At 36.6% G+C, this 27,117-nt stretch overlaps 2 protein-coding genes across 5 annotated transcripts in view; one reads left to right on the top strand and one right to left on the bottom strand.

Moving 5' to 3' along the window:
- The window catches only part of LOC127850469 (quinone reductase-like), a 28,117-nt gene extending 20,383 nt beyond the window's left edge, over positions 1 to 7,734 (top strand). For all 3 annotated transcript variants that reach the window (XM_052383538.1, XM_052383541.1, XM_052383539.1), the window contains exons 5-6: positions 4,724 to 4,873; positions 7,416 to 7,734. In XM_052383538.1, the coding sequence (XP_052239498.1) occupies positions 4,724 to 4,873; positions 7,416 to 7,498 (233 nt within the window). In that variant the 3' untranslated portion in view covers positions 7,499 to 7,734. The remainder of the gene's footprint in view (positions 1 to 4,723; positions 4,874 to 7,415) is intronic.
- Positions 7,735 to 10,758: 3,024 nt separating this feature from the next.
- The window catches only part of LOC127850464 (uncharacterized), a 35,002-nt gene continuing 18,643 nt past the window's right edge, over positions 10,759 to 27,117 (bottom strand). For both annotated transcript variants that reach the window (XM_052383512.1, XM_052383513.1), the window contains exons 6-12: positions 24,254 to 24,327; positions 21,160 to 21,279; positions 19,516 to 19,596; positions 18,258 to 18,402; positions 17,708 to 17,790; positions 16,359 to 16,455; positions 10,759 to 11,821 (exon numbers count right to left, since the gene is read on the bottom strand). In XM_052383512.1, the coding sequence (XP_052239472.1) occupies positions 11,633 to 11,821; positions 16,359 to 16,455; positions 17,708 to 17,790; positions 18,258 to 18,402; positions 19,516 to 19,596; positions 21,160 to 21,279; positions 24,254 to 24,327 (789 nt within the window). In that variant the 3' untranslated portion in view covers positions 10,759 to 11,632. The remainder of the gene's footprint in view (positions 11,822 to 16,358; positions 16,456 to 17,707; positions 17,791 to 18,257; positions 18,403 to 19,515; positions 19,597 to 21,159; positions 21,280 to 24,253; positions 24,328 to 27,117) is intronic.

Below are 27,117 nucleotides of genomic sequence, written 5' to 3'. Positions count from 1 at the left end.
TTGCTGACCAAGTGGAAGACATGGGACGTCAGCAACTAGTAAAAAATCAGGAATATGTGAGGCGTATTTCAAACCTTGCTGGGTGTTCCGGTGAAACAGATGTGGAGTTTGATGTCGCGTATACAAGCAGACCACAAGCTGGATGTGACACAGCAACTCAAGTTTTCGCACCTGTAATTGAGAAAACAACATCTAAACACCTGCCTGTAGATCTTCACATTGGAAATAAACTTTGCAGCAAACCCAACTGTAATCATTTAGACAGATCTTGCAAAAAGAATTATTGTGACGAAACATCAATTAATCAGGCAGAGGCAATATTTCTTAAAAAATCTTTGGAAAATATCAAAAATCAAAATATTCTTAAAGTTAAGTCTGTGACCACTGATGGTAGTGCTTCACTTGCCAAAGCTATGAGGGAGCACAATGCCAAGGTACAGGAGAAAGTCCAACATTTCAAGTGCTTTATTCATAATATGCGAAATCTACACAAGCACTTGCGTTCCGCGTGCATAAAGCAGCCAAAGGGAATGGATAGGCTCCTGTACTGCAAGAAATTAGCTACAGCTATCCGTACCAGAGTACGGCTCGAACTTACCAGACTGAGGAAGCTTCTGCGTGGAGACGAGTTGTACCTTGCCCGGGCTCGAGAAGCAGTCACTAATGTTCTAGATTGTTTCTCAGGGTCACACGATAGCTGCAAGCACAAATCTGTTGTCTGCACTGCACATCTGAAAGGACACAGTACAAGGTATTTGCCATATGGCAAGAATGTTGTGTTGTCAGCAGCAGACAAACAAAAATTGCAGAAGGTCTTGGACAAGTACTGTGGAGTACAACAGCTAAGGGACACTGTGCAACTACACAATACTAACAGATGTGAAAACATGCACAGTAGGCTGTTTTCATATGCTCCCAAGAGCATGGTCTGGAAAAGATCATTTACAGCTCTATGCTACTCCGCAACACTCGGTGCAAGCGTGGGCCGTGGCTTATCCTTACTTCAACTTGCTGGGCGCTGTGGCATTAATATCGAGGCAAGCGATCCGATGTACAGATATGCTATGTTCACACAGAACATAGCACGGTACCACAGTGATCGCAAACAAAAACATGAATACAAGACATCTCGATATTTAAGCCACAGAAAAAGGGCGAATAGGGCTGTACTTTCCCAGTCATTGTACAAGGCTCCTAGTAAAGTTACAAAAGAACATGACTATGGAATCAATCTTGGAAATTAAAATGTGTAAATAGAACCAAAACAATATAACAATTTAACTGTGTAGCAGCAATATTTGTAACATTAATTTTACAACAGTGACAGGTGTCCAAACTATTTATATTACCTCAAATCTTGCAACCTGAATAGCCATAATGACCATGACATAAACCTTCATGAGCACATATTTGTCTGTTGTTATTAATGTTTTGAGGCTCATAACTTAAGTGCTTGATGTTGACACAAAGTTTATTATGGCATAAATGCGACACATGCATTTTTGATGACATGGCATGTTTAGTTTCAAGAAAATATAGTGCGCGGTGAGCTTTAAGCCTTAGCCGTTTGCCGCGGAAACTACACCGCAGAACACCATAGCCGTTCGGAGTGCATGCCCCCTTCCAGATGTGGCATTCATTTATTATTTGGTATTTATTATCAAATAAATGATTCAATCTTAGTCTTTCTTCATCTGTTAGGTGTGCCATGAAGAAATATGTTGCCATGATGACTTTAAATAAGAAGAAAAAATAATTTATGTTTGCGGCATGTTACAAACCACTATTTTGCATGGTTTTGCTATTTTAACAACTTTTTCTACAAAACTGCATACTTATCTTGCTTATTTTAGTATTCGAGCTCAGAAAATGTGCAAATGTAGATGCTAGTATAAAAATATGAGTTTAAACATTGTTTTCCAGTGCAAAACCAGTACACGTGAAATTTTCCTAAAATAAGCAATGTTTTTTAACATTATTACCTCCCTTTGTTTTCCATAATCTAAACCATAGCGGTTAAAAGATATATGCTAAATTATGTTCGATTTGTTACCGCAACACATTTGTGGAATGTTTGTATCAATTTTTGTATGATAAACAGAATTTTAAAATTTTGCATTTTGCTATTAAGGGGGCAGGGGATATATTTTTGACCAAATTTCGAGTTCCGAAAGGCCGCAAACAGTCAAATCCATTTCATCAAAACAAAGTGACACATGAAAGTCTTTTTGTGTCAGTGTCATAACATAGGCAACATACATTGAAAATACAGTCAAACACAAGGCTGGTTTCTTCACTTGTGAAACTATGGCCCTTGATCTTTCCCCCCACCCACCTCATTTTTTAATGAAAACTTAAGAAATTTGACCCATTTCATGGCATGCACAGTACATTCAAACAGAATGCAATCCTAGTTTTGGCTACATTACTCATTAATTTCATCCCTGTGCTGTGTTTATTCACATAGAAAAGTGTCTCCCATACGTTTAGATTTTTCACAATTTACCTCCAAAGTTCTGTTCTGTTTCTGCAGCGTGAAATATTGACTTCCGCCAAAAGTGAAAACCTCCTTTTTGAAGATTCAACATTTACTTGCTAGGGAGCTGTCACGAGTTTCAATGTTTTTTTCCAAAATTTTGAGACATTCTTTCTCAAACCTAACACAAGAAATACATCTTATAAATACCCAATTGATTTTTAAAGACCATAGCTTACCCCTACCCTAAAGATATGTAATTTTCATGGACCCCCCTTTCACTGATATATCCCCTGCCACCTTAACGTACGATGTCAAACTTACGCAATGTTAGTAAAACGCACTTACGAAATGCGTAAGTTATTCGTAACTTGTCAACTTACGCCAATACTTACGCAATACTTAAGTATTGTTAGTAAAACGGTACCCAGGTACATCAGAACTTTTTGGCTTATTTTAACACATATTCACCAGGTATGCCAGAATTGTTGGTTTATTTAATCGCATATTCACCAGGTATGCCAGAATTGTTGGTTTATTTAATCACATATTCACCAGGTATGCCAGAATTGTTGGTTTATTTAATCACATATTCACCAGGTATGCCAGAATTGTTGGTTTATTTAATCACATATTCACCAGGTATGCCAGAATTGTTGGTTTATTTAATCACATATTCACCAGGTATGCCAGAATTGTTGGTTTATTTAATCACATATTCACCAGGTATGCCAGAATTGTTGGTTTATTTAATCACATATTCACCAGGTATGCCAGAATTGTTGGTTTATTTAATCACATATTCACCAGGTATGCCAGAATTGTTGGTTTATTTAATCACATATTCACCAGGTATGCCAGAATTGTTGGTTTATTTAATCACATATTCACCAGGTATGCCAGAATTGTTGGTTTATTTAATCACATATTCACCAGGTATGCCAGAATTGTTGGTTTATTTAATCACATATTCACCAGGTATGCCAGAATTGTTGGTTTATTTAATCACATATTCACCAGGTATGCCAGAATTGTTGGTTTATTTAATCACATATTCACCAGGTATGCCAGAATTGTTGGTTTATTTAATCACATATTCACCAGGTATGCCAGAATTGTTGGTTTATTTAATCACATATTCACCAGGTATGCCAGAATTGTTGGTTTATTTAATCACATATTCACCAGGTATGCCAGAATTGTTGGTTTATTTAATCACATATTCACCAGGTATGCCAGGACTTTATGGCTTATTATCCCCCGCCATAGGCGGAGGGATATTGTTTGGCGTTGTCCGTCCGTCTTTCCGGAGCCATATCTTGGAAGTGCTTTGGCGGATTTCATTTAAACTTGGTATGAGTATATATATGGATAAGAGGATGATGCATGCCAAATGGCATTGTACACCATCTGATAATAACAGAGTTATGGCCCTTTGTATCTTGAAAAAATGCTTTTTTGAGTGTCAAATATAACACTTATGTGTCCAGAAGCATATGGGGGGATATAAATTCAACGAATTTGCTGGTGAACTTTATGGCTTATTTCATCACATATTCACCAGGAACAACGTAATTTTTTTGATGATTTCATCACATATTAACCAAGTATGCAATAATTTTTGTGTTCTTATTTCATCACATATTTAACAGGTATGTCAGATCTGATTGGCTTATTTCATCACTTATTTACCAGGTATGCCAGAAGGTTTTGGGGGCTGCTTTGAAGCAGTTATTTTTATATATTCCCAATAGAAGGAGTATCTTTCTTTCATAAACTTAGTCCAATAACACCAAATGGATCGATTTACTTTCAAACTGTTGTAAAAAGAGGTATTTAGTGAGAAATAAACACTTTCAAAGTTGCAATACCCATTTTAGTGATAAGGTTTTGTTAAGTTTTATTTTTTGTGGCAATATCATCAATAATTATTCTAGTTCAAACAATTATACCTTTCCATATAAGATGTGGATTTGCGCTAACCTTTTTCCAAAAATGGTAAATAAAGCCTAGGTACAGTTTTCTCTAGTTTAAATGTAAGCATGAAAAGTACTTGAGTCAGAAGCAATTTATATTTATATATGTTCATATATATTATATCAGAATATTTTTTTGGTCAAAGTGGTGAAAAATGTTTTATGACATATTGATAGTGTTTCAGTGAATTGGCCACGCGCCCAACACCTGTGGCTCACATATGTGGGGAAATACGAAACTACTTAATCAATGGTATTTGTTTTTAAATAGGTATTTATGGTGGCATGCGTGCGGCCATGCAGCTGCGTGTCATGACGGGGGAGCTGGGTTGCCTCAGCGTCTCCAACATCTTTGGAATCCCGGAGGTCCACAAGGCAATAGATGAGACCGGGAAACCACTCAATGATCACATGACCAAAGGTAAATATAGATGAGACCGGGAAACCACTCAATGATCACATGACCAAAGGTAAATACACATGAGCTTTGTTCTGGGAAAACAGGGCTTAATGAATGTGCGTTAAGTGTCTCATCAGATTAGCCTGCGCAGTCCACACAGGCTAAACAGGGGCGACAGCAGTCCACACAGGCTAAACAGGGACGACAGCAGTCCACACAGGCTAAACAGGGGCGACAGCAGTCCACACAGGCTAAACAGGGGCGACACTTTCCGCTTGTATGCAAGCAGTCCACACAGGCTAAACAGGGGCGACACTTTCCGCTTGTATGCAAGCAGTCCACACAGGCTAAACAGGGGCGACACTTTCCGCTTGTATGCAAGCAGTCCACACAGGCTAAACAGGGGCGACACTTTCCGCTTGTATGCAAGCAGTCCACACAGGCTAAACAGGGGCGACACTTTCCGCTTGCATGCAAGCAGTCCACACAGGCTAAACAGGGGCGACACTTTCCGCTTGCATGCAAGCAGTCCACACAGGCTAATCAGGGACGACACTTTCCGCTTGCATGCAAGCAGTCCACACAGGCTAAACAGGGGCGACACTTTCCGCTTGCATGCAAGCAGTCCACACAGGCTAAACAGGGGCGACACTTTCCGCTTGCATGCAAGCAGTCCACACAGGCTAAACAGGGGCGACACTTTTCGCTTGCATGCAAGCAGTCCACACAGGCTAAACAGGGGCGACACTTTCCGCTTGTATGCAAGCAGTCCACACAGGCTAAACAGGGGCGACACTTTCCGCTTGTATGCAAGCAGTCCACACAGGCTAAACAGGGGCGACACTTTCCGCTTGTATGCAAGCAGTCCACACAGGCTAAACAGGGGCGACACTTTCCGCTTGCATGCAAGCAGTCCACACAGGCTAAACAGGGGCGACACTTTCCGCTTGCATGCAAGCAGTCCACACAGGCTAATCAGGGACGACACTTTCCGCTTGCATGCAAGCAGTCCACACAGGCTAAACAGGGGCGACACTTTCCGCTTGCATGCAAGCAGTCCACACAGGCTAAACAGGGGCGACACTTTCCGCTTGCATGCAAGCAGTCCACACAGGCTAAACAGGGGCGACACTTTCCGCTTGCATGCAAGCAGTCCACACAGGCTAAACAGGGGCGACACTTTCCGCTTGCATGCAAGCAGTCCACACAGGCTAAACAGGGGCGACACTTTCCGCTTGCATGCAAGCAGTCCACACAGGCTAAACAGGGGCGACACTTTACGCTTACATGCAAGCAGTCCACACAGGCTAAACAGGGGCGACACTTTCCGCTTGTATGCAAGCAGTCCACACAGGCTAAACAGGGGCGACACTTTCCGCTTGCATGCAAGCAGTCCACACAGGCTAAACAGGGGCGACACTTTCCGCTTGCATGCAAGCAGTCCACACAGGCTAAACAGGGGCGACACTTTCCGCTTGCATGCAAGCAGTCCACACAGGCTAAACAGGGACGACACTTTCCGCTTGTATGCAATTTTGCGTTCATAGGACGTCTCTTCAAAACAACAGTAGTCAACCATGAATGAGGAAAATATTATTAGTTTATATCGATTAAAATATCACGACTGTTATATTACTGTTATATTACATTACTTGAAAAAAGGTAATATTTTCAGTATATTTGGTAATAAAATTTCGCTATGTGAAATCAAAAGTACATCGCGAAAATAGGTGACATAATGATATACACCCTATAAATAACGCAAGTAGATTGATCATTGTATATATAAGATATATATACTTCACTATGCATGCACAATTTGCATTTCTGGGTTAACCATGTGACGATGATGATCAATCTACTGGCGTTATTTATAGTTAACTGTTAGTTACCTGGAAGACATACCCAGTAAAATTTATTACCAAATATAATGAAAATATGAAAACTTAACCACGTTTTTCAAGTAATGTAATATACCAGTCGTGATATTTTAATCAATATAAACTAATAATTGTAAAACAATACGGTATTTTACAACTTTTCTTTTCTTCGTGGTCGTGGTTGACCTTCCTTTAAAACCTTGGTGCCCTTCTTTTCCCCAAAATATCGATTCAAAACAGAGGAAAAAACGCCTGTTTCGTTCCAAGTCGCTGGCTTATTTGAAAATATTACTGGCTACTCACATTTTTAGGGACAACACTGTAGAGAATACAAGGTTAATGTTTAATACAGATGTTTATGAAGTGAAGCCTTGGAGAGTGCTTCAGTTTTTGAGTCCAGTAAATCTATTATCTGTACTTCACACCTTCCTTATGTTTTATGTATCGAACCATTTTCCAAAAAAATGCCACTGCTTATTTTGAGCTATAAACGAACAAAAATGACTGACATCTTGTAAAAAATTTTTTTTTTCGTAAATCTGAAAGTTTTTCAAGTTTTTGCTGTCTTCAACATACCCATAGTACACACATAGAAAAGTCTAAAGACCATCGGGTGTCGGTTTGTGAATGTAGGTCATATGGTGTATACATTTCTAAAAATCTTTTTTTTATTTGCTCGAAAGGTCTTGAGAATCTGATGAAACAACTGGATTGGACAGCCACAGCTTTCAAGAACATGAGAGACACAAGCGGAGTGCCAGCGTAATTGGTTACCATAACGACTGTGTAACAGGGCCGATGATCAAATGAAAAACTGTGTTGATGGGAACAAAACCACCTGCGATGTTGCTGTGTTAAAGACACTATCAAAATCTGTATTTGTGTTATTGTTTAAAGCCTGTTATGTTATTTGACATTATGTGTAAAGATTGGGGGATTTAACATGTTTAAGATTTTATTTCTTTGGAAGTTTACTATCAGAAAATAAATGGGCAATGAGAATGCTAGTTAACTTAACCCTTTGCATGCTGGGAAATTTGTCGTCTGCTAAAATGTCGTCTGCAGAATTTCTAAAATTAGCATTTTCTTCGATTTTTTTCAAAGAATACTATCAGAATAGCAAACAGTTTGGATCCTGATGAGACGCCACGTTTTGTGGCGTCTCATCTGGATCCAAACTGTTTGCAAAGGCCTTTAAAATTCAGCTCCAGCGCTTTAAGGGTTAAAATTGAGGTTAGATTTTCTATGGTGTCATATTAGAGATAAAAAGTAAGATTGTTTGTATCCACATAGACTGTTAGTATATATTTTATCAAATGCGGAAGTCAATACATGGGAACATATTGAATACATGTGTGGTCACCAATGGCATTTGCTGTGTTTTTCTGGATTTGCCATTTTGAAGTTTATACAATTTTTATAACTAACACATCTTTGTAGCTTTTAGTTTTATTATACTTTTCTTTCACCAATTTATTTAGAATTTAATTAACATCTGAAAGATATTTGTATTTATTTGCTCAAATAGCTTGGTACAAAATGACAGCTTGGTTGTGTAAAATGTTGGTAGCAGGTAGCTGCATCAGTCTGTTTTGCGCTTAAAAAACCTGCCCAACCTACCCCTCCCCAAAACAGGTTACTGTGAAATCACTCGAACTCACAGGAAAAAATCTAACACACTTTATTTTACTGACTTAAGTGGATTTTTAATTTGCTTAATGTCGATTTTGAACATTGTTATGTGTTTAACAAAGAAAAGTATTTGATGATTAATGTTAACCTTGATCAAAGGACCTATTATGGCAGCTTATTAATTGCAATGAACATGTGTATCTGTCCTTTCCACACATTCTTTATGATATAGGCCTCATACATAATTTATTATCCATAATTCCAAACGTATACCTTAATTGTTTTTTGAATACCAAATTAATATATGCACCATATCTTGCATTCTCTATCTTTTTATCAACCGTTTCTTGTTGGGACACATTATGAAAGCGCCCTTAGTGCATGGATGGGCAGGCAGCACAATACTTCTCGGTGGACCCCCATCAAACCTAAAAATGTTTATTGACATAAAATAATAAAGTTTGTTAACCAGCCATTTTGCAATTGGTACTTTTGAAACATTGCCCTAAATTTATGCAAAAAAATCGAAACTAGTTAATTTGGCTTACTTAGTAGTATTTTTCATCCAATCTTCACTTAACTTCCTTTGAATTGTTTGCTGATGTAAAATGGAGGCCAAGTTTGAGGAATCAAGGAATTAGCACAGTTGGCACTAAAGATCTTAAATTGCACAAAAACGGTGAACTTTGCAGTATTGGTAGTGTAACGTGGAAGTTTCTTTTAACAATCTTAACTGCGCACCATTTATCTTTCTTTATACACTACAGGGAAACAGGACTTTCCCATTTAAGGAAAAGTTCCATATTTCTAATGTATGTCCAAAAAATCTCCCCAAACTTAGGAAAGTTTTTTTTAGTTAATTGCTTTATTTCTATGTAAACGAATGAATAATTAAATACCCAAAATTTCATGAAATGTTTGTTGACAAAATGGAACAAACAAATTTGCAACAGGCATTTCAGAGTTATTGTCCTTTATTAATACAAACAAGAGTGCCAAACTGTCACAAGATACGCCCGTTTGAAGGTTTTGGACAACTTGATAACTTCACCATTTGAGTGGCAAAATGATATATATTTGAAAATTATGCCGTAAACAAGAGATGTGTTTGACAGAAACACAATGTCCCCTAGTGCGCCACTTTGAAGCCATATATTTGATCTTGAAGGCTGACATTGACCTTTCACCACTCAAAATATGCATGAGATACACATGCATGCCAGATATCAAGTTGCTATCTTCAATATTGCACAAGTTATGGCAAATGTTGAAGTTTGACGCAAACAAACCCACAAACCAACAGACAGGGCAAAAACAATATGTCACCCACTATAGTGGTGGGGGACATAACAATACCCGTTAATAAAATGCCGACTGTCAATTTTGTAAAATCGTAAGAAAGCACCAATGAAAACGGGCGAAAAATAGTAGCATGATAAAACAAGAGGTGTGTTTATCAGAAACACAATGCCCCCTTCGCCGCTTTGAAGCTATATTCTTAACCTTTGACCTTGAAGGATGACCTTTACATTTCACCACTCAAAATGTGCAGCTCCATGATGTCCACATGCATGCCAAATATCAAGTTGCTATCTTTAATATTGCAAAAGTTATGAACAATGTTTAAGTTTTCGGACATACGGACAGATGCCATATATTTGACCTTTGACCTTGAAGGACGACCTTGACCTTTCACCACTCAAAATGTGCAGCCCCATGAGATACACTTGAAAGCCAAATATTAAGTTGCTATCTTCAATATTGCAAAAGTTATGACCAATGTTAAAGTTTTTGGACGGACGGCCAGACTGACTTACAGTTAAAAAACTACATGCCATCCTTCGGAGGCATAAAAATACCCTTAAATAAAATGCAGTCTGTCAATTTCCTAAAAATCGTGAAAAGCACGAATGAAAAACGTGTAGCATATCACAACTAATGAACTGGGGTAAAAGACACAATGGAGATTGTTTTAAACTCACTAAGTGACCCTGTGACCTATTTTTAGACTCTGCATGAATCATATTTGAACTTGACCTATTTATCATCTAGACACAACTTCTGACCAAATTTGGTGAAGATCAGATGAAAACTTCATCAATTATAGAGCGAACACCATGCTAAATGCTTGAATTGCACTAAGTGACCTCGTGACCTAGTTTTTGACCCCGTATTACCCATATTTAAACTTGACATAGATATTATTAAGACACAACTTCTGACCAAATTTGGTGAAGATCGGATGAAAACTTCTTTAATTAGCGAGCGGACACCATGCTAAATGCTTGAAATGCACTAAGTGACCTTGTGACCTAGTTTTGACCCGGCATGACCCATATCCATGTGGAAGCCGCTGCCAAGGGTGATTTTTGAAAAAAAAAGCAAAATTCTGCATTTCCAATCTCTTGACATTTTATTTGAATCTTCACCAAACTTTATGCCAAAATTTGTTGACAAAAAATGGAGGGCAAGAACAATGAACATTAAAATTGAGCCAGGCACTTCTGAGTTAATGCTCTTTTTAAAAAGAAAAATGCAAAATTCAACGTGTCAGATCTATTATTTCTATCTTTAACTTTTAACTGTATCTTTACCAAACTTCATTACCTTATTCAAATATGTTAACATGTGTAAATTTGAGGTCTTTTTACTGAATGATCTATGCATGGTTTTGTTTTTTTTCATTACAAGGCGCACGGAGTCCACAAAACGTACATGTCAGAATTACGTTCATCCATTTTAAGGATAAACATACAATGCAGGTGCATTTATTTCGTTAATCAAGGTTTACGTCATAAGAACATAAACAATCTGGTAGAGTTTGGACGATTCAGAATTTAATTTACACATTTTTAAATTAATTGCATTTTTGTTACCATACATATTTACAATTTATATATGGATATTCAGTATATTGTATGTTGACAACACCCTGTTTATTTTATTAACAATTTACTTCCTACATTACACAGGAATGAGAATGTACTCTGGAGTGGAGGCATGATGACTTATTGTTTATTTGGTAAATATTGGCTGTGGCCAAATAACTGTGCAATGGAGGGAGCAAAAAGATAAAAACCTCTAGGAAAATTAGTGACTCCACAGTCACAATGAGCAAATTTTCAATGTTATACAAATTACAAACAACATTCAAATCCCATAGAACACTATTTTACTAATCACTAAGACTGATTAAACTTTAAACACACTTAAAATATACATTAATGCTGCCTTTTTAGAATTATGTATTATTATTCACATTCCTTCATCAGCTAGACTTGGCATTATCAATGTTTGCATTCTGTTTAGAACGCCACTGTTTCACGATCTTCCGGATCGGTTCCACCACCGCATCTGATTTCTCGTACAGTAAATGTCGGTCTCCACCGTTCACGACTATGTGATGGCTGTGAGGGTAGGTGTTCGTGATTAGATTCTGTTCTGACTTCGCCCATGCCTGGAAGATAATCATTCAGTCAACATTTCCCACTCAGATACGCATTTTGACGCGTTTCTAGTCCAGCCGAAAATCAAAATCAGTTTAAGAATTATCTTACTAGATTCAAATTAAAAGGCTTCATATTCTACTCTAAGAAACTGAGCAGCAACAAACATTTCTAGTCTTAGAAACTGATTGGCAACAAAGAGAACAAGAAACCGAAGGAGACGGGGGATGCTTCCCAAAGTATTTTTGTCACTATATATTCAGATAAAAGGAAACATCTAGTAGTTGGGGGGGGGACAAGAATTGCACTGTATGTACAGTTAATGGAAAATTTCAAAGGGCCATAACTCTGTATCATCCGACCAGAACCCGCTGATAATATGCACATCTCCTCTTGGTAGTGAAGCTGCCCATAAAGTTTCATTGAATTCCAGTCATTAGTTGCTGAGAAATAGCCCGGACAAAAATTGTGCACGGACAGACACACGGACAGATGAAGCGGCAACTATATGCTCCATCCAAAATAAATTTTGGGGGAGCATAATAAATCCTGAACAGACTGCCAGTTACTCGCAGGCTGTTCTAGTTTTATACAGGTTGCATATAGCTATATTCACTTCCCTTCTGAGTTAAATGTTGTTCTTGCAAACAGTCTGACTTGAGCTAAAAAAATTCAACAGTTCAACCAGCTTTTATTATTGACCACTGATATTAACATCTGGCATACAGCAAAGTGAGAGGGTCAGTAAGCTAAGTGGTAAATAGTTACACACTGCAATGATCAATATCTGGGGTCTAACAAATTCTAGAGCAGAACTAAAAATAGATTGGAAAATATGACTCAGCAGGTAAAACAATGGAGATAGATACTGCAAAATTGTGTACATGTTGTCTTCATTTCAGCTTTCTCTTAGTTGATAGGCTTACCATAAGTAATAATGACTCAAACAGTTGTTAATTATGAAAATTTTGTGTTATGAAAAATTAAACAAGGGCTGTTTGTAAAACATGCATGCCCCCCATATGGGCTCTACGTTGTAGTGACAGCCATTGTGTGAATATGTTTTTTGTCACTGTGACCTTGACCTTTGACCTAGTGACCTGAAAATCAATAGGGGTCATCTGTGATTCCTGATCAATCTACCTATCAAGTTTCATGATCCTAGGCATAAGCGTTCTTCAGTTATCATCCGGAAACCATGTTAATATTTCGGGTCACCGTGACCTTGACCTTTGACCTAGTGACCTCAAAATCAATAGGGGTCATCTGCGAGTCATGATCAATGTACCTATGAAGTTTCATGATCCTAGGCATAAGCGTTCTTGAGTTATCATCCGGAAACCATTTTACTATTTCGGGTCACCATGACCTTGACCTTTGACCTAGTGACCTCAAAATCAATAGGGGTCATCTGCGAGTCATGATCAATGTACCTATGAAGTTTCATGATCCTAGGCATAAGCGTTCTTGAGTAATCATCTGGAAACCATTTTACTATTTCGGGTCACAGTGACCTTGACCTTTGACCTAGTGACCTGAAAATCAATAGGGGTCATCTGCGAGTCATTATCAATCTACCTATCAAGTTTCATGATCCTAGGCATAAGCGTTCTTGAGTTATCATCCGGAAACCATTTTACTATTTCGGGTCACCGTGACCTTGACCTTTGACCTGAAAATCAATAGGGGTCATCTGCCAGTCATTACCAATCTACCTATTAAGTTTCATGATTCTAAGCATAAGCGTTCTTGAGTTATCATCCGGAAACCATTTTACTATTTCAGGTCAACGTGACCTTGACCTTTGACCTAGTGACCTGAAAATCAATAGGGGTCATCTGCCAGTCATTATCAATCTACCTATGAAGTTTCATGATTCTAGGCATAAGCGTTCTTGAGTTATCATCCGAAAACCATTTTACTATTTCGTGTCACCGTGACCTTGACCTTTCACCTAGTAACCTCAAAATCAATAGGGGTCATCTGCGAGTCATGATCAATGTTCCTATGAAGTTTCATGATCCTAGGCCCAAACGTTCTTGAGTTATCATCCGGAAACCACCTGGTGGACCGACCGACCGACATGAGCAAAGCAATATACCCCTCTTCCTCGAAGGGGGGCATAACAAAAATCTATATTGTGAAAATGTTCACCACATTCTGAAATGAGCAATTGGCACTTTGGAATCAAATCTTGCCAAAGGTCTGGACAGAACTGCTCATAATTAATTATCTGGGTAGGTTCAAAGTTGCAATTTTTTAAAAGAAAGACAAATGATTCGGATCTGGAGATGTAGCCATAGGACCAGGCACATTCACAAGAATTAACAAGGGACAGAATTGTCACAAAACCAGGTTTCAATTTGAAATCAAAGTACTGGCAGTACTGGTGTGACGATGCTTTTGAAGAGGATGGATATAAAACATCAATTTAAGTTTATCTATATCACCACAATTGTGTATGTTGATACAAACATTTGGGTACGATAAAAAATTTGGGTACGAAAATTTTGGGTACGAAAAAAAATTTGGTACGAAAAAAATTGGTGTACGAAACATTTTTGGTAAGAAAAAAAGTTTAGGGGTACGGGGAAGTAGTACCCGTGGGTAACTTGACCCATTGAGCGAAACTGGGAGACGGGTCACATTCTTGTTCATTAAGTATGGCAATACATTCATGATGATTCTCGAAAGTATGTATGAGCACATAGCCGGACCATGTGAGCTCAATCGTATGACCACTTGACTATCCGAGTGCGCCCACGAACACATGGATAAGTTAACTAATAGCAAAATGACCTTATACATGTATATGCTGAAATCTAACAATCGAACGAAATATCAAACATGGTATGTACACTTAGGTGGTTGTGTAATTTCTGTTAGAATATCGTATTCAATATGTAAATTTTAAATGATTGTGCCCGCACTTGAGTTTGTTGCCTTGTTTGAGTCTATACGCGCCTAGGCTGCACCCAGTCTGTGTATTTGTGTTTTTCCAAGGTAATGAGTTACCTCCGGGCTGAGGCTGCATAATGTTGGGACCCAAAGTGTGTCCAGCACTCCTACCTAATAAGATAAGATTGACGACAGTTGGGACGAATTTTGAATGATAGCTGCAATTTCCAGCTATTTGTTTTGTACTGAAATACTTTTTAATTGTTTTTCCGGAAAAAAACAACTGTCAGGAATGGTGACCACAAAACATACAAAATATAACAATGCGCCGGGAGCGGGAATCGAACCGGTGTCGTAAAGGTGAAAAAGCAAACGTCCTTACCACTGCGCTAGCGGGACGGACAATTACGCAAAAAAATGTTGTTTTATCTATATATATCATAGCAGTGCAGCGTTTACAATTTGCAGGTTCGAAATCGTTCGCATTCTTTAGTTTTGTGATCACGTAAAAAGTTAATTTTACATGTTTTTATTCGCAATTTACTTACTAAATCGAGAACAAATATCAAACAAATTAGAGAAAATATATAGTTTTTTCATTGGTCCATAAAAATACAATGGATGTAAAATTACTAATTTAAAATTAACGTTCTGATACACTTATTGAAATCTGTTTCCCTAGGATATGCTGTTCTATTAATATTTACCTTTATCAACACAAACGACAACTCTGCTAGGAGAATGTTATCAATGAAAATCAACAAGCAATCTCCTACGCAGTGGCGAATGCCAAGGGAAGTAACTGAAAAATCGAGTTATCTCAATCGGACTTTCTCGGTCTTTTACATAGGTCGCCATTGTGAAGATTTTTTTTACTGGTTATCAAACCTTGGACGCTGCTGTTCCAGCATCGTCAAAAAAGTCTGATAAAGGGAGACAATTCAAAATGTGCATTATTACTGATAGTTCCTAGTTACCCCCCTTTTTTCAAATTCAATCTCTTTTTAGTATTGGCAGCCTTGATTTTGACCGGATCATTAAATCCCGACAAAATGCCCTAGGGAACTTGGTGATAATCATTTTGTAAAAATTTCATTGAATCCGTTGAGAAATGATGGGAGGAGTTGGGCTCGGAAGATTTATTCCACCCGCCTGCTGACATTCACAAATTTAATAACCAGTTTTTTCCTTAAATCCTGTTTAAAGAAAACCAAAGACCACTTTTTACAGTTTTACAACAATCATAAGGTCGCTATGGCGTAGTGGTTATAATGTCCCCCTAGCAATCAGGAGGTCACGGCTTCAAACCCCACTGGGAGAATTCCTGCAATCTCCTTTAAGACACCAAGTTCTGGTTCAAGTCCAATGAAACAGAAGTCTAAGGCTTTCGATGCAATCAAGCTAGAATAAATAGGTTTAACCCTTTCAGTGCGGGAACCGAATTTTGAAGGCCTTTGCAAACAGTTTGGATCCAGATGAGACGCCACAGAATGTGGCGTCTCATCTGAATCCAAACTGTTTGCTATTCTGATAGTATTCTTTGAAAAAAATCGAAGAAAATGTTAATTTTAGAAATTCAGCAGACGACATTTTAGCAGAAGACAAATTTCCCAGCATGCAAAGTGTTAAACTAAAACAAATGTTGCTGACCTTGTTAAGTGGGCCAGGCATCTGCTCGTCATAATAATTCCCAGTGATCACTGTCACAGAAATATTCCTCGCAATGGATTTGATAGTTTTTGCAGTCCTGGAAAGTATGGTACACAATTACATATTGTAAATTAAGTAAATGAACGTACATGTCTTTATAAATTGTGTTACTATATATACCGGTACATATATTTTGAAATGAATAAAGCATTTAAACAGGAAAAACAAATTTAAAAAAAGTATGGTTCACAACTGTGAACGTAAAATCATGTGATGGTTATTAAAAAAGATGGATATAGACAAATTAATTTTTTCTTATTGTCAGACGTTCAATTTTAAAAAGGATATATAATTTACTGAGTCACTAAAACACTATCAATACATCATAAAACAACATTTTTCATAACTTTGAAAAAAAAATATCTGATATAATATATATGAACATATATTATTTCAGAATATTTATGCCCCCGGATCAAAAGATCGGGGGTATATTGTTTTTTGCCTGTCTGTCTGTCTGTCATCCATTCATTGTGTGTGTCCCAAAACTTTAACCTTGATTAAAGTTTGATAACTTTTAAATTATTGAAGATAGCAACTTCATATTTGGCATGCATGTGTATCTCACGGAGCTGCACATTTTGAGTGTTGAAAAGTAAAGGTCAAGGTCATCCTTCAAGGTCAAAGGTCAAATATCATTGTATTTTTCTATCCTCAACTTTAACCTCCGTTAAAGTTTGGTCATAACTTTTTTAATATTGAAGATAGTAACTTGATATTTGGCATTCATGTGTATCTCATGGAGCTGCACATTTTGAGTGGTGAAAGGTCAAGGTCATCCATCTAGGTCAAAGGTCAAAATTATGGCTTTAAAGCGGCACAATATGGGGCATTGTGTTTCTGACAAACACATCTCTTGTTTTTATTGTCAAAGTGATGAAAAAGTGTTGTTTAATGATATATTGATAGTGTTTTAGTGACTTGGCCACGCGTCCAACACCTATGCCCTCATTTGGGAATTTCGAATAGTCATTTGAGAAATATATATTCTTTTTGAGACATGAAAAGGGGCCTAATTTCCATCCCAAATTTAACCACCACCTTATTTAAAATAATGAATAGTTTTATCTGAGCAGTATATGTTGATATTGTATTTGTATAAGAGTAGAACTTTAATTCTGTAGCAACATAAATATCTTGACTCTGGAATAGTTTATTGTATTTAAAAGACAACTTAATATTAGTATTTTATATTGAAACTACCCTTGTAAATAAAAAATGAAATAAAACTCTGCAACGGGGCTTTGGGTGGCATCTCTCAAAAGAGCATGAAGACCCTATTAGCTTACCTAAACTGGGAGAACGTTTCATTCATAAAATGATGCTCATCCACTACTGAACTGAGATGCTTCGGGTAACACATTAAATATTTCTGAAACAGGAAAGTTCAAGTGGCAGTTTATTTAATGAAAACGTGCACTTGATAGTTTAATAAATGAAATCTAAAATAGTCTCTGTATTATTGTTATATACACAACTTTTCTCCCAGCCATGTTCCATCATAATGAATGCTTTCTTGTTTGTTTGAATTTTTTGCAATTTACTGTAAACCAATTAATTTTACCTTGATTGTATCAAAAGCTAAGGCTCTTGAGTCCATTTCCTGAGTTAAACCAGTACTTAATGTTTTGGGGGAGATCTCAATAGACCTCCCAGATGCCAAGCAGACTTCAGTGATTACTACACCATGTTGACTTTTTGCAATTTAACAACAGCATGTCAATCTTTATTTTTAAATACATTTTTTAAATTAAATACAATAATTTGCCTACAATATACACCATAAAACTATTTGAAGCAAAGCTTATATCAATCTAAACTTTACATGCCAATCATTACCTGTCGTTTGTCAATATTATCATCCAAGAGATCGACAACTCGTGACATCGGATGCTGTAAGTAGCCCATCATGATGGCAAGACGTGTGATGCCTATAGCTGCGCCCAGCTGAATCGTCTGGAAGGACGGGACCATGTGACCAAACCTGAAACATGCTTGCAGCGATATATTTAACAACACTAGAAATGGGTCAGAGCAACATTAAGCTGGGAATTTTGTGCCCAAATTGGCGAAAAAAGTATTAACAAACAATTTAATTAAATAGTAACTTAAATCAGAGTAAAATTGCCATTTTGAGAATTTTTAGGTGTTTTATACAGCGAGACTGTTACAAAACATTCATTATTTTCAATTGAGAGAATGAAATTCCTTAATTATATTGTAAGAAAGTTTTTAGTTTGGCAATATTTCTTATTGTAATTTAGAAAGTACAAAAAAAACACTGCCATTGCACAAAACCAGATTTTTTTATATTTGTAGCATCATAATCTACACAACTGAGCCGTGTTCTGAGAAAACTGGGCTTAATGCATGTGCATAAAGTGTCGTCCCAGATTAGCCTGCCCAGTCCGCACAGGCTAATCTGGGACGACACTTTCCGCTTTTATGGTATTTTTAGTTTCAAGAAAGTCCCTCCTTACCGAAAATCAAGTTTAGCCGGAAAGTGTAGTCCCTGATTAGCCTGTGCTGACTGCACAGGCTAATCTGGGACGACACTTAACGCACATGAATTAAGCCCAGTTTTCTCAGAACAAGACACAAATAATAAATAGTTAATAATTAGGCAAACTGGGCTTAATGCATGTGAGTTAAGTGTTGTCCCAGATAAGCCTGTGCAGTCCACACAGGCTAATAAGGGATAACACTTTCCCACTTAACCCTTTGCATGCTGGGCAATTTGTCGTCTGCTGAATTTGTAAAATAAGCATTTTCTTCATTTTTTTCCCAATGAATTCTATCAGAACAGCAAACAGTTTGGATCCAGATGAGACGCCACGTTCTGTGGCGTCTCATCTGGATCCAAACTGTTTGCAAAGGCCTTTAAAATTCGGTTCCCGCACTGAAAGGGTTAAACATGGATTTCGCTATGTAGAGGCTTCCTTCAAACGAAGAATACCATTAAAGCAGAAAGTGTCATCATTGATAAGCCTGTGTGGACTGCACAGGCTAATCTGGGATGATACTTTTTGCACACAAATGAATGCCCATTTTTCATAGAACAAAGCTAATATAATAAATATTTCATCCAGTTACTCACCAGCTGTGAATCCAGACACCATTGTCCTGCTGGAACACATCTTCTGACAGGGGATTTATCAGAACCAGTCCCATCACTTCACTGCGGAGGAGAAAATAGGATTTTGGAATATGAATATGATAATGGAATCTGAATAATCATATTTAGGCCTGAATACCTGAATATATAAATGGGATACGAAAATGAAATTATGAATATGATGGTGGAATCTATATATGATATTGGAAATGTGAATATGGTAAAGGAAATATGAATGTGATTGTGGAATCCGAACATTTTAGTAAACTCTGAATATGGTAATAAAATCTCAATATACTAATGGAATCTTCAAATGATAATGGAACATAATAATAGAGTTTTAATCTGAAATGCATTCTGAAAATAACAATGCAATCTGCATACCATAAGGGAATATACATATGAACATAGAATCAGTACTTGAAAAACAAGAGATGTGTTTGTTGGAAACACAATGCCCCCTATTGCCCCGCTTTGAAATAAAATTTCAATATATCATTTGGCAGGTTTAGAAATTATCTCCCTTTTAAAGCTTATTACTTCCCTTGGATTGTATTTTTTTACTTTTAACCTTGAAGGATGACCTTGACCTTTCACCACTCAAAATGTGCAGCTACATGAGAAGTAAGTAAGAGATTAAATGGAGAAATGATTTTTTTTTATTTTTGACCTTTGACCTTGAATGATGACCTTGACCTTTCACCACTCCAAATGTGCAGCTCCTAGAGATACACATGCATGCCAAATATGAAGTTGCTATTTTCAATAATAAAAAAGTTATGGCCAATGTTAAAGTTTTTGGACGACCGGAATATTTGACATTTGACCTTGAAGGATGATCTTCACCTTCACCATTCACCACTCAAAATGTTCATTCCAGAAGATACACATGCATGCCAAATATCAAGTTGCTATCTTCAATAGTGAAAAAGTTATGGCCAATGTTAAAGTTTTTGGACGGACGGACAGACGCTTTATATTAGACATTTGACCTTGAAGGATGACCTTGACCTTCACCTTTCCCCACTCAAAATGTGCAGCTCCATGAGATGCACATGCATGCCAAATATCAAGTTGCTATGTTAAATATTGAAAAAGTTATGACCATTAAAGTTTTCGGACGGACAGACAGACTGACATACTGACTGACAGACAGTTCAACTGCTATATGCCACCCTACCGGGGGCATAAAAATGGAAACTTAAAATGATAATGCAATATGAATATGATCAAGGACATCTGCATATGATAATGGAATCTGAATATGATCATGAAAATCTGAATATGAAAGCAATTATGAACATTATAGCTTAAGTGTGCAATATGAACTCATACAGGCAGGATGGCTTATGTTACTGAATGGGTTCTACAATGTATGCATACCTTTAAGCAGTTTAGCATAGTTTATAGGAAAACTAACATTTTCATAAGTTTATGCAACATAAAAAATTCTCAACTGCAGAATGGTTATGGCATATTAATTCGTGGAAAAAGTGGACGCATTTGAAGTTAAGTTCTAACTTGTAATTTCTGGTGTAAAATTAAAATATTTTTAGATTTTTTTTTCAAGGACATATCATAGAAAACATATCTTCAGCTCTTTTCTTGCCTTGTCCCATGTATTACCTTTCAAACATTCTTGCATAGAACTGGGCCACCAGGGCCCCTAATTCAGCCCCTACCAGCAGGAAAGGCTTCGGCTGATCACTGCTACGGGAAATCAGCTGGTGTAGGTCCTCTACCATCCTGCAACGCAACAGCGTAATTATTCTAAGTTTTCACACCAAAGGTGTTGGGTGCATGGGCAATTCACTGAAACATAATCAATTATATATCATCAAACAACATTTTTCATCAGTATGACAAACAAAAATATTCTAATATAATATATATGTTCATATATATTATATCAGGATATATTTTTTTGTAAAGTGATAAATGTTGTTTCATGACATATTGATAGTGCTTCAGTGAATTGGTCATGTGCCCCACACATGTGTTTCAGACACTCTAAGTTTTCGGACACCCTCATTGTTAGGCAAAATAATTACGGGTATTTTTTGTGACTGTTATTTTTCTGAACATCCTCACTTTTCCCTATCAAAAATGACTCTAAATTTTTAGACAGTTGAATTTTATAAGAATTCAACAATTGTGTATTCATCCGGTGACACATCACAGATGTTTTTACCATAGGCAGAGATCGAGATAAAGGTGCGCAGTGCGTTCTTTTCCCATTAAAAAAAAATTAAAAATTAAGCTATGTGAATCTTTCAATTTTATAATAGCACGTGCATAGGTCCGCCTTTGAATCTTTTGCAGAGAACGGAGGTCGAGTTTAACGGTTAATTGAGCAGGTGTTTACGCAAGTTGAGTTCTGATTTACCAAAATTACTCTGCCATAAGCATTGAAACAACAAATACATTTATCAATGATTTTCCGGGATATACAGATTAGTTCCGATTTACAAACTTATTGTACAGTTCCTAACTATGGCTGACGCCCGCGTTTACAAAATTCATAAACACATCCATTATCGTAAATAATTGCAGTGTTTTATTGGATTATTTATACTAATTATCAAATTACAAGGTAATATTATTTATATTTACTATAATATCGAGTTTGTTCAATATAAGTAACATGTTAAACAATATAGTTCTGTCAGACTCATAAATAAATTTGATGGGATCGCAATTTTACTGATGCTGATTTTCCTATTGTCTGTAATTTTAACCGGAAATACATCTTGGGAAGTTCCCATTCATTTTTGCAAAGTGCCCATTCATATTTGCAAAGTGCCCATTCATATTTGCAAAGTGCCCATTCATATTTGCAAAGTGCCCATTCATATTTGCAAAGTGCCCATTCATATTTGCAAAGTGCCCATTCATATTTGCAAAGTGCCCATTCATATTTGCAAAGTGCCCATTCATATTTGCAAAGTGCCCATTCATATTTGCAAAGTGCCCATTCATATTTGCAAAGTGCCCATTCATATTTGCAAAGTGCCCATTCATATTTGCAAAGTGCCCATTCATATTTGCAAAGTGCCCATTCATATTTGCAAAGTGCCCATTCATATTTGTAATGGCCCATTCATATTTGCAAAGTGCCCATTCATATTTGCAAATTGCCCATTCATATTTGCAAAGTGCTCATTCATATTTGCAAAGTGCCCATTCATATTTGCAAAGTGCCCATTCATATTTGCAAAGTGCCCATTCATATTTGCAAACTGCCCATTCATATTTGTAACGGCCCATTCATATTTGCAAAGTGCCCATTCATATTTGTAACGGCCCATTCATATTTGCAAAGTGCCCATTCATATTTGCAAAGTGCCCATTCATATTTGCAAAGTGCCCATTCATATTTGCAAAGTGCCCATTCATATTTGCAAAGTGCCCATTCATATTTGCAAAGTTCCCATTCATATTTGCAAAGTGCCCATTCATATTTGCAAAGTGCCCATTCATATTTGCAAAGTGCCCATTCATATTTGCAAAGTGCCCATTCATATTTGCAAAGTGCCCATTCATATTTGTAACGGCCCATTGTTTTTTATCTATGGGGAAATAATCCCATGAGAGAAAAAAATATCCTGGGCCCGTATTCACCAAACAATTCTTAAACTTAAGTCTAAGAATAAAGAAAATTCTTTAAATTGATATATTCAATAATTACTTGAATTTTGAGTAAAACTTGTTATTAACCACCTCTATCTGTGGCATTCTTCATGTAGAACAGTTTGTTAATGACACAAGTATCAGTGGAGGCGTCTATATATTCAAACAATGAATGCATTTTTCTTGGTTCCAAGTCTTTTCTTTATTCTCAAGTCTAAGAATGGGTTGGTGAATACGGGCCCAGGGATCTCTGCATAGAATGGCATAAATCCTATTTAACACAAGAACATTCAAATCTCAATGCAATCAGTATACTGCTATATTGTCTTTAAAATTTTCGGGCCCTATATTTTGGGCGTATTTTTGTGTATCTAAATTTTTTGGACACAAGAAATTAATTAATTATTTAATTTTAAGAATAAATACTGACCTGAAGGCTAAAATCTCTTGAGAGTCTGTCAGAATACACTGCTTTCTTTCATTTGGCAAAAGAATTCAATATGTGTTCTTACTTTGTGTAGATCATATCACTACAGCCATAATGAAAACAACCCATCGCATAAACTTCAACTTTATATACTTTCTATTACAAGCAAGTAAACGAATCCCGTTTTTTTGTATTTTCAGATCCCTGTGCATATGAATATGGATCTAATAAAATTAAAACATAACCAGTGCTAACACAGTGTAATCTATTTTATTTCTTGGACTTTACATATATTTTCATCATACATGAATTGTGCACTTTCATAATGATATGAGCCACGTTCTGAGAAAACTGGGCTTAATGCATGTGCGTAAAGTGTCGTCCCAGATTAGCCTGTGCATTCCGCACAGGCTTATCAGGGACGACACTTTCCGCTTTAATGGTATTTTTAGTTTCAAGGAAGTCCTTTGTAACCGAAAATCACGTTTGGACATAAAGTGTCGTCCCTGATTTGCCTGTGCAAACTGCACAGGCTAATCTGTGATGACACTTTACACACATGCATTATGCCCAGTTTCTCAGAACACGACTCATGACTCATATGATTTTTTGTTGTTGTAGTTTACTGTTCTCTCCTATCATACATTGAATACCAGCTCATACCTTTCAGCTGTAAATGGCGTCCATCTATTTCTGTAATTACTTTTCTTTTCCGACCCATTCCCTTCTGTTGAATTCTTCAAGAAAAAAATTTGCATACAATTGTTAAATGGCATTTTGTTATACAGTTATTAAATGGTATTTTGTAAAATGCAGTTACATGAATTGTATTTGCGCAAGTATGCAGTAACCAAAAACTCCCTATAAAAAAATATGTTATTCAGCTGGTAAGTCACATTTATGGAAGTTGTTAACAGTTTGGCAAAAATTACAATTAAAAAAAAGTGTAGATTAAAAAAAGAATGTTTGCATAACAAAATAACACTCTTGATAAAGAACGCTATTAAAAATAAACATTCATTTATTTATAATAATCTATGAAAATCTTTAAAAAATCATAACGCATAAAAATTATTTGTCCAGCTTTTAATAGAAAATGCACAAAAATGTGTTTTAGCAATATAGGGCTTTAACTTCATTTATGATTCAAAAGGCTGTCTAACTCTTTCAGTGCTGGAACCGAATTTTGAAGGCCTTTGCAAACAGTTTGGATCCAGATGAGACGCCACAAAACGTGGCGTCTCATCAGGATCCAAACTGTTTGCTATTCTGATAATATTCTTTGAAAAAAATCGAAGAAAATGCTAATTTTAGAAATTCAGCAGATGACATTTTAGCAGACGACAAATTTCCCAGCATGAAAAGGGCTAAAACAATGGCAGCAGATAAGCTTTTGCTTCCAAGTATGTTCCCAAGAGATAGCACATATTCTTTTATGCTTTTCAGTGGTTTATAGAGAAATATCAGTGAAATAAAATACTGATATTTCATTGTTTGAAACAGTGAAAAATAACAGTGAAAAAAATCGATATTTTCCACTGTTTTCCTGTGAAATGATGTAAAAAAATGACGTCATTATACCAGCTAAATTCTACGGTTGATCTCTTTTACAATGTAAAAAAACGGTGAAAAAAGGCATAAAATATAATAAAAATGGTTGGATTCGGTGGAATGTCTATTTTTAGTTCACTCATGGTCATAGAATATATATATTTTCACTTGTGGCTGCGCCATTAAATCAATATTTTTCACTGCTATTTTTCACTGTTTAAAACAGTGAAATTTCAGTTTTAATTCACTGATATTTCTCTATAAACCACCGGAAAGAATAAATTAAATAGAGGATATTGATTGGATTTGGTGGAATATCAATTTTACACCACGAGTGATCATAGAAAATATTTTTTCTATGATCACGAGTGAATTAAAATGGATATTCCACCAAATCCAACATTTTTTAAATATATTTTATGCTTTATTTACCGTTTATTTACAATGTAAAAGAGACTAACTGGATAATTTTACTGGAAAAATGACGTCATTTCGTCAAAAAATGACATCATTGCAATGTTAAACAGTGAAAAATATTGACGTTTTTCACTATTATTTTTCACTGTTTAAAACAGTGAAATATCAATTTATATTCACTGATATTTCTCTATAAACCACCTGAACGCATAAAAAACAAGAGGGCCTAAAAGGCCCAATGTCGCTCACCTGAGATTCAAAGGAACTGACCTGTTCTTTGCAGCCCAAGATGTCATTAGAACAATATGTTCTTACCAACTTTCATGACTAGTTAACACCCTGGCAGCCACGTTTTTCAACAGACCAGAACCATTTTCATACACATCCAAGATATCATTTTTACAAATATACTGACAAAGTTTCATGAAGATTCATAAGTCCATATAAAGAAAAATGCTCCGCCCACTGGTGGCCATGTTTTTCAAGCAAGTGGAAACATTTTCGAACTTGTCTAAAATATCATTGGGACAAAATGTTCTGACAAAGCTTCATAATGATCGTACAATAAATATGGCTTCTAGAGTGTTAACAAGGTTTAACTATAGCTATTTAAGGAAAAATGCCATGCCCCCTTGGCGGCCATGTTTTTCCACCAACAGAAAAGATTTTCAAACTCATCCAAGATATCATTGGGACAAATCATCTGACAAAGTTTCATGATGATTGGACAATAAATGTGGCCTCAAGAGTGTGAACAAAGTTTTCTATAGCCATAAAAGGAAAAATGCCCCGCCCCCTGGCAGCCATGTTTTTCAACCAACCAGCATCATTTTTAAACTCGTCCAAGATATTATTGGGGTGAATCTTCTTACCAAGTTTCATGAAGATCGGACAATAAATGTGGCCTCTAGATCTGAGTGTTAACAAGATTTTACTATGGCCATATATAGCCATATAAGGAAAAATGCCCCGCCCCTTGGCAGCCATGTTTTTCAAGCAAACATAACCATTTTCGAACCCATCCAAGATATCATTGAGACCAATCTTCTGATCAAATTTCATGAAGATTGGACAATAAATGTGGCCTCTAGAGTGTTCACAAGGTTTTACTATAGCCATGTATAGCCATATAAGGAAAAATGCCCCGCCCCTTGGCAGCCATGTTTTTCAAGCAAACATAACCATTTTCGAACTCATCCAAGATATCATTAAGACCAATCTTCCGACCAAATTTCATGAAAATTGGACAATCAATGTGGCCTCTAGAGTGTTAACAAGGCTTTACAATAGCCATATAAGGAAAACTGCCCCGCCTCCTGGCGGCCATGTTTTTTCACAGATCTGGACCATTTTCGAACTCGCCCGAGATATTATTGTATCCAATGTTTTGACCAAATTTCATGATGATTGGGCAAAAATTGTGACTTCTAGAGTGTTCACAAGGTTTCTCTATAGCTATATAAGGAATACTGCCCCGCCCCCTGGCGGCCATGTTTTTCAACGGACCGGAAACATTTTTGAACTCAACCAACATATTTAGACAAACATTTTGACAAAAT

The sequence above is a fragment of the Dreissena polymorpha genome, chromosome 11 (genome assembly GCF_020536995.1).
Source record: "Dreissena polymorpha isolate Duluth1 chromosome 11, UMN_Dpol_1.0, whole genome shotgun sequence".
NCBI lineage: Eukaryota > Metazoa > Mollusca > Bivalvia > Myida > Dreissenidae > Dreissena > Dreissena polymorpha.
Note: the sequence above shows the minus strand (reverse complement) of the source record. Positions and strands in the feature narration are given on the sequence as shown.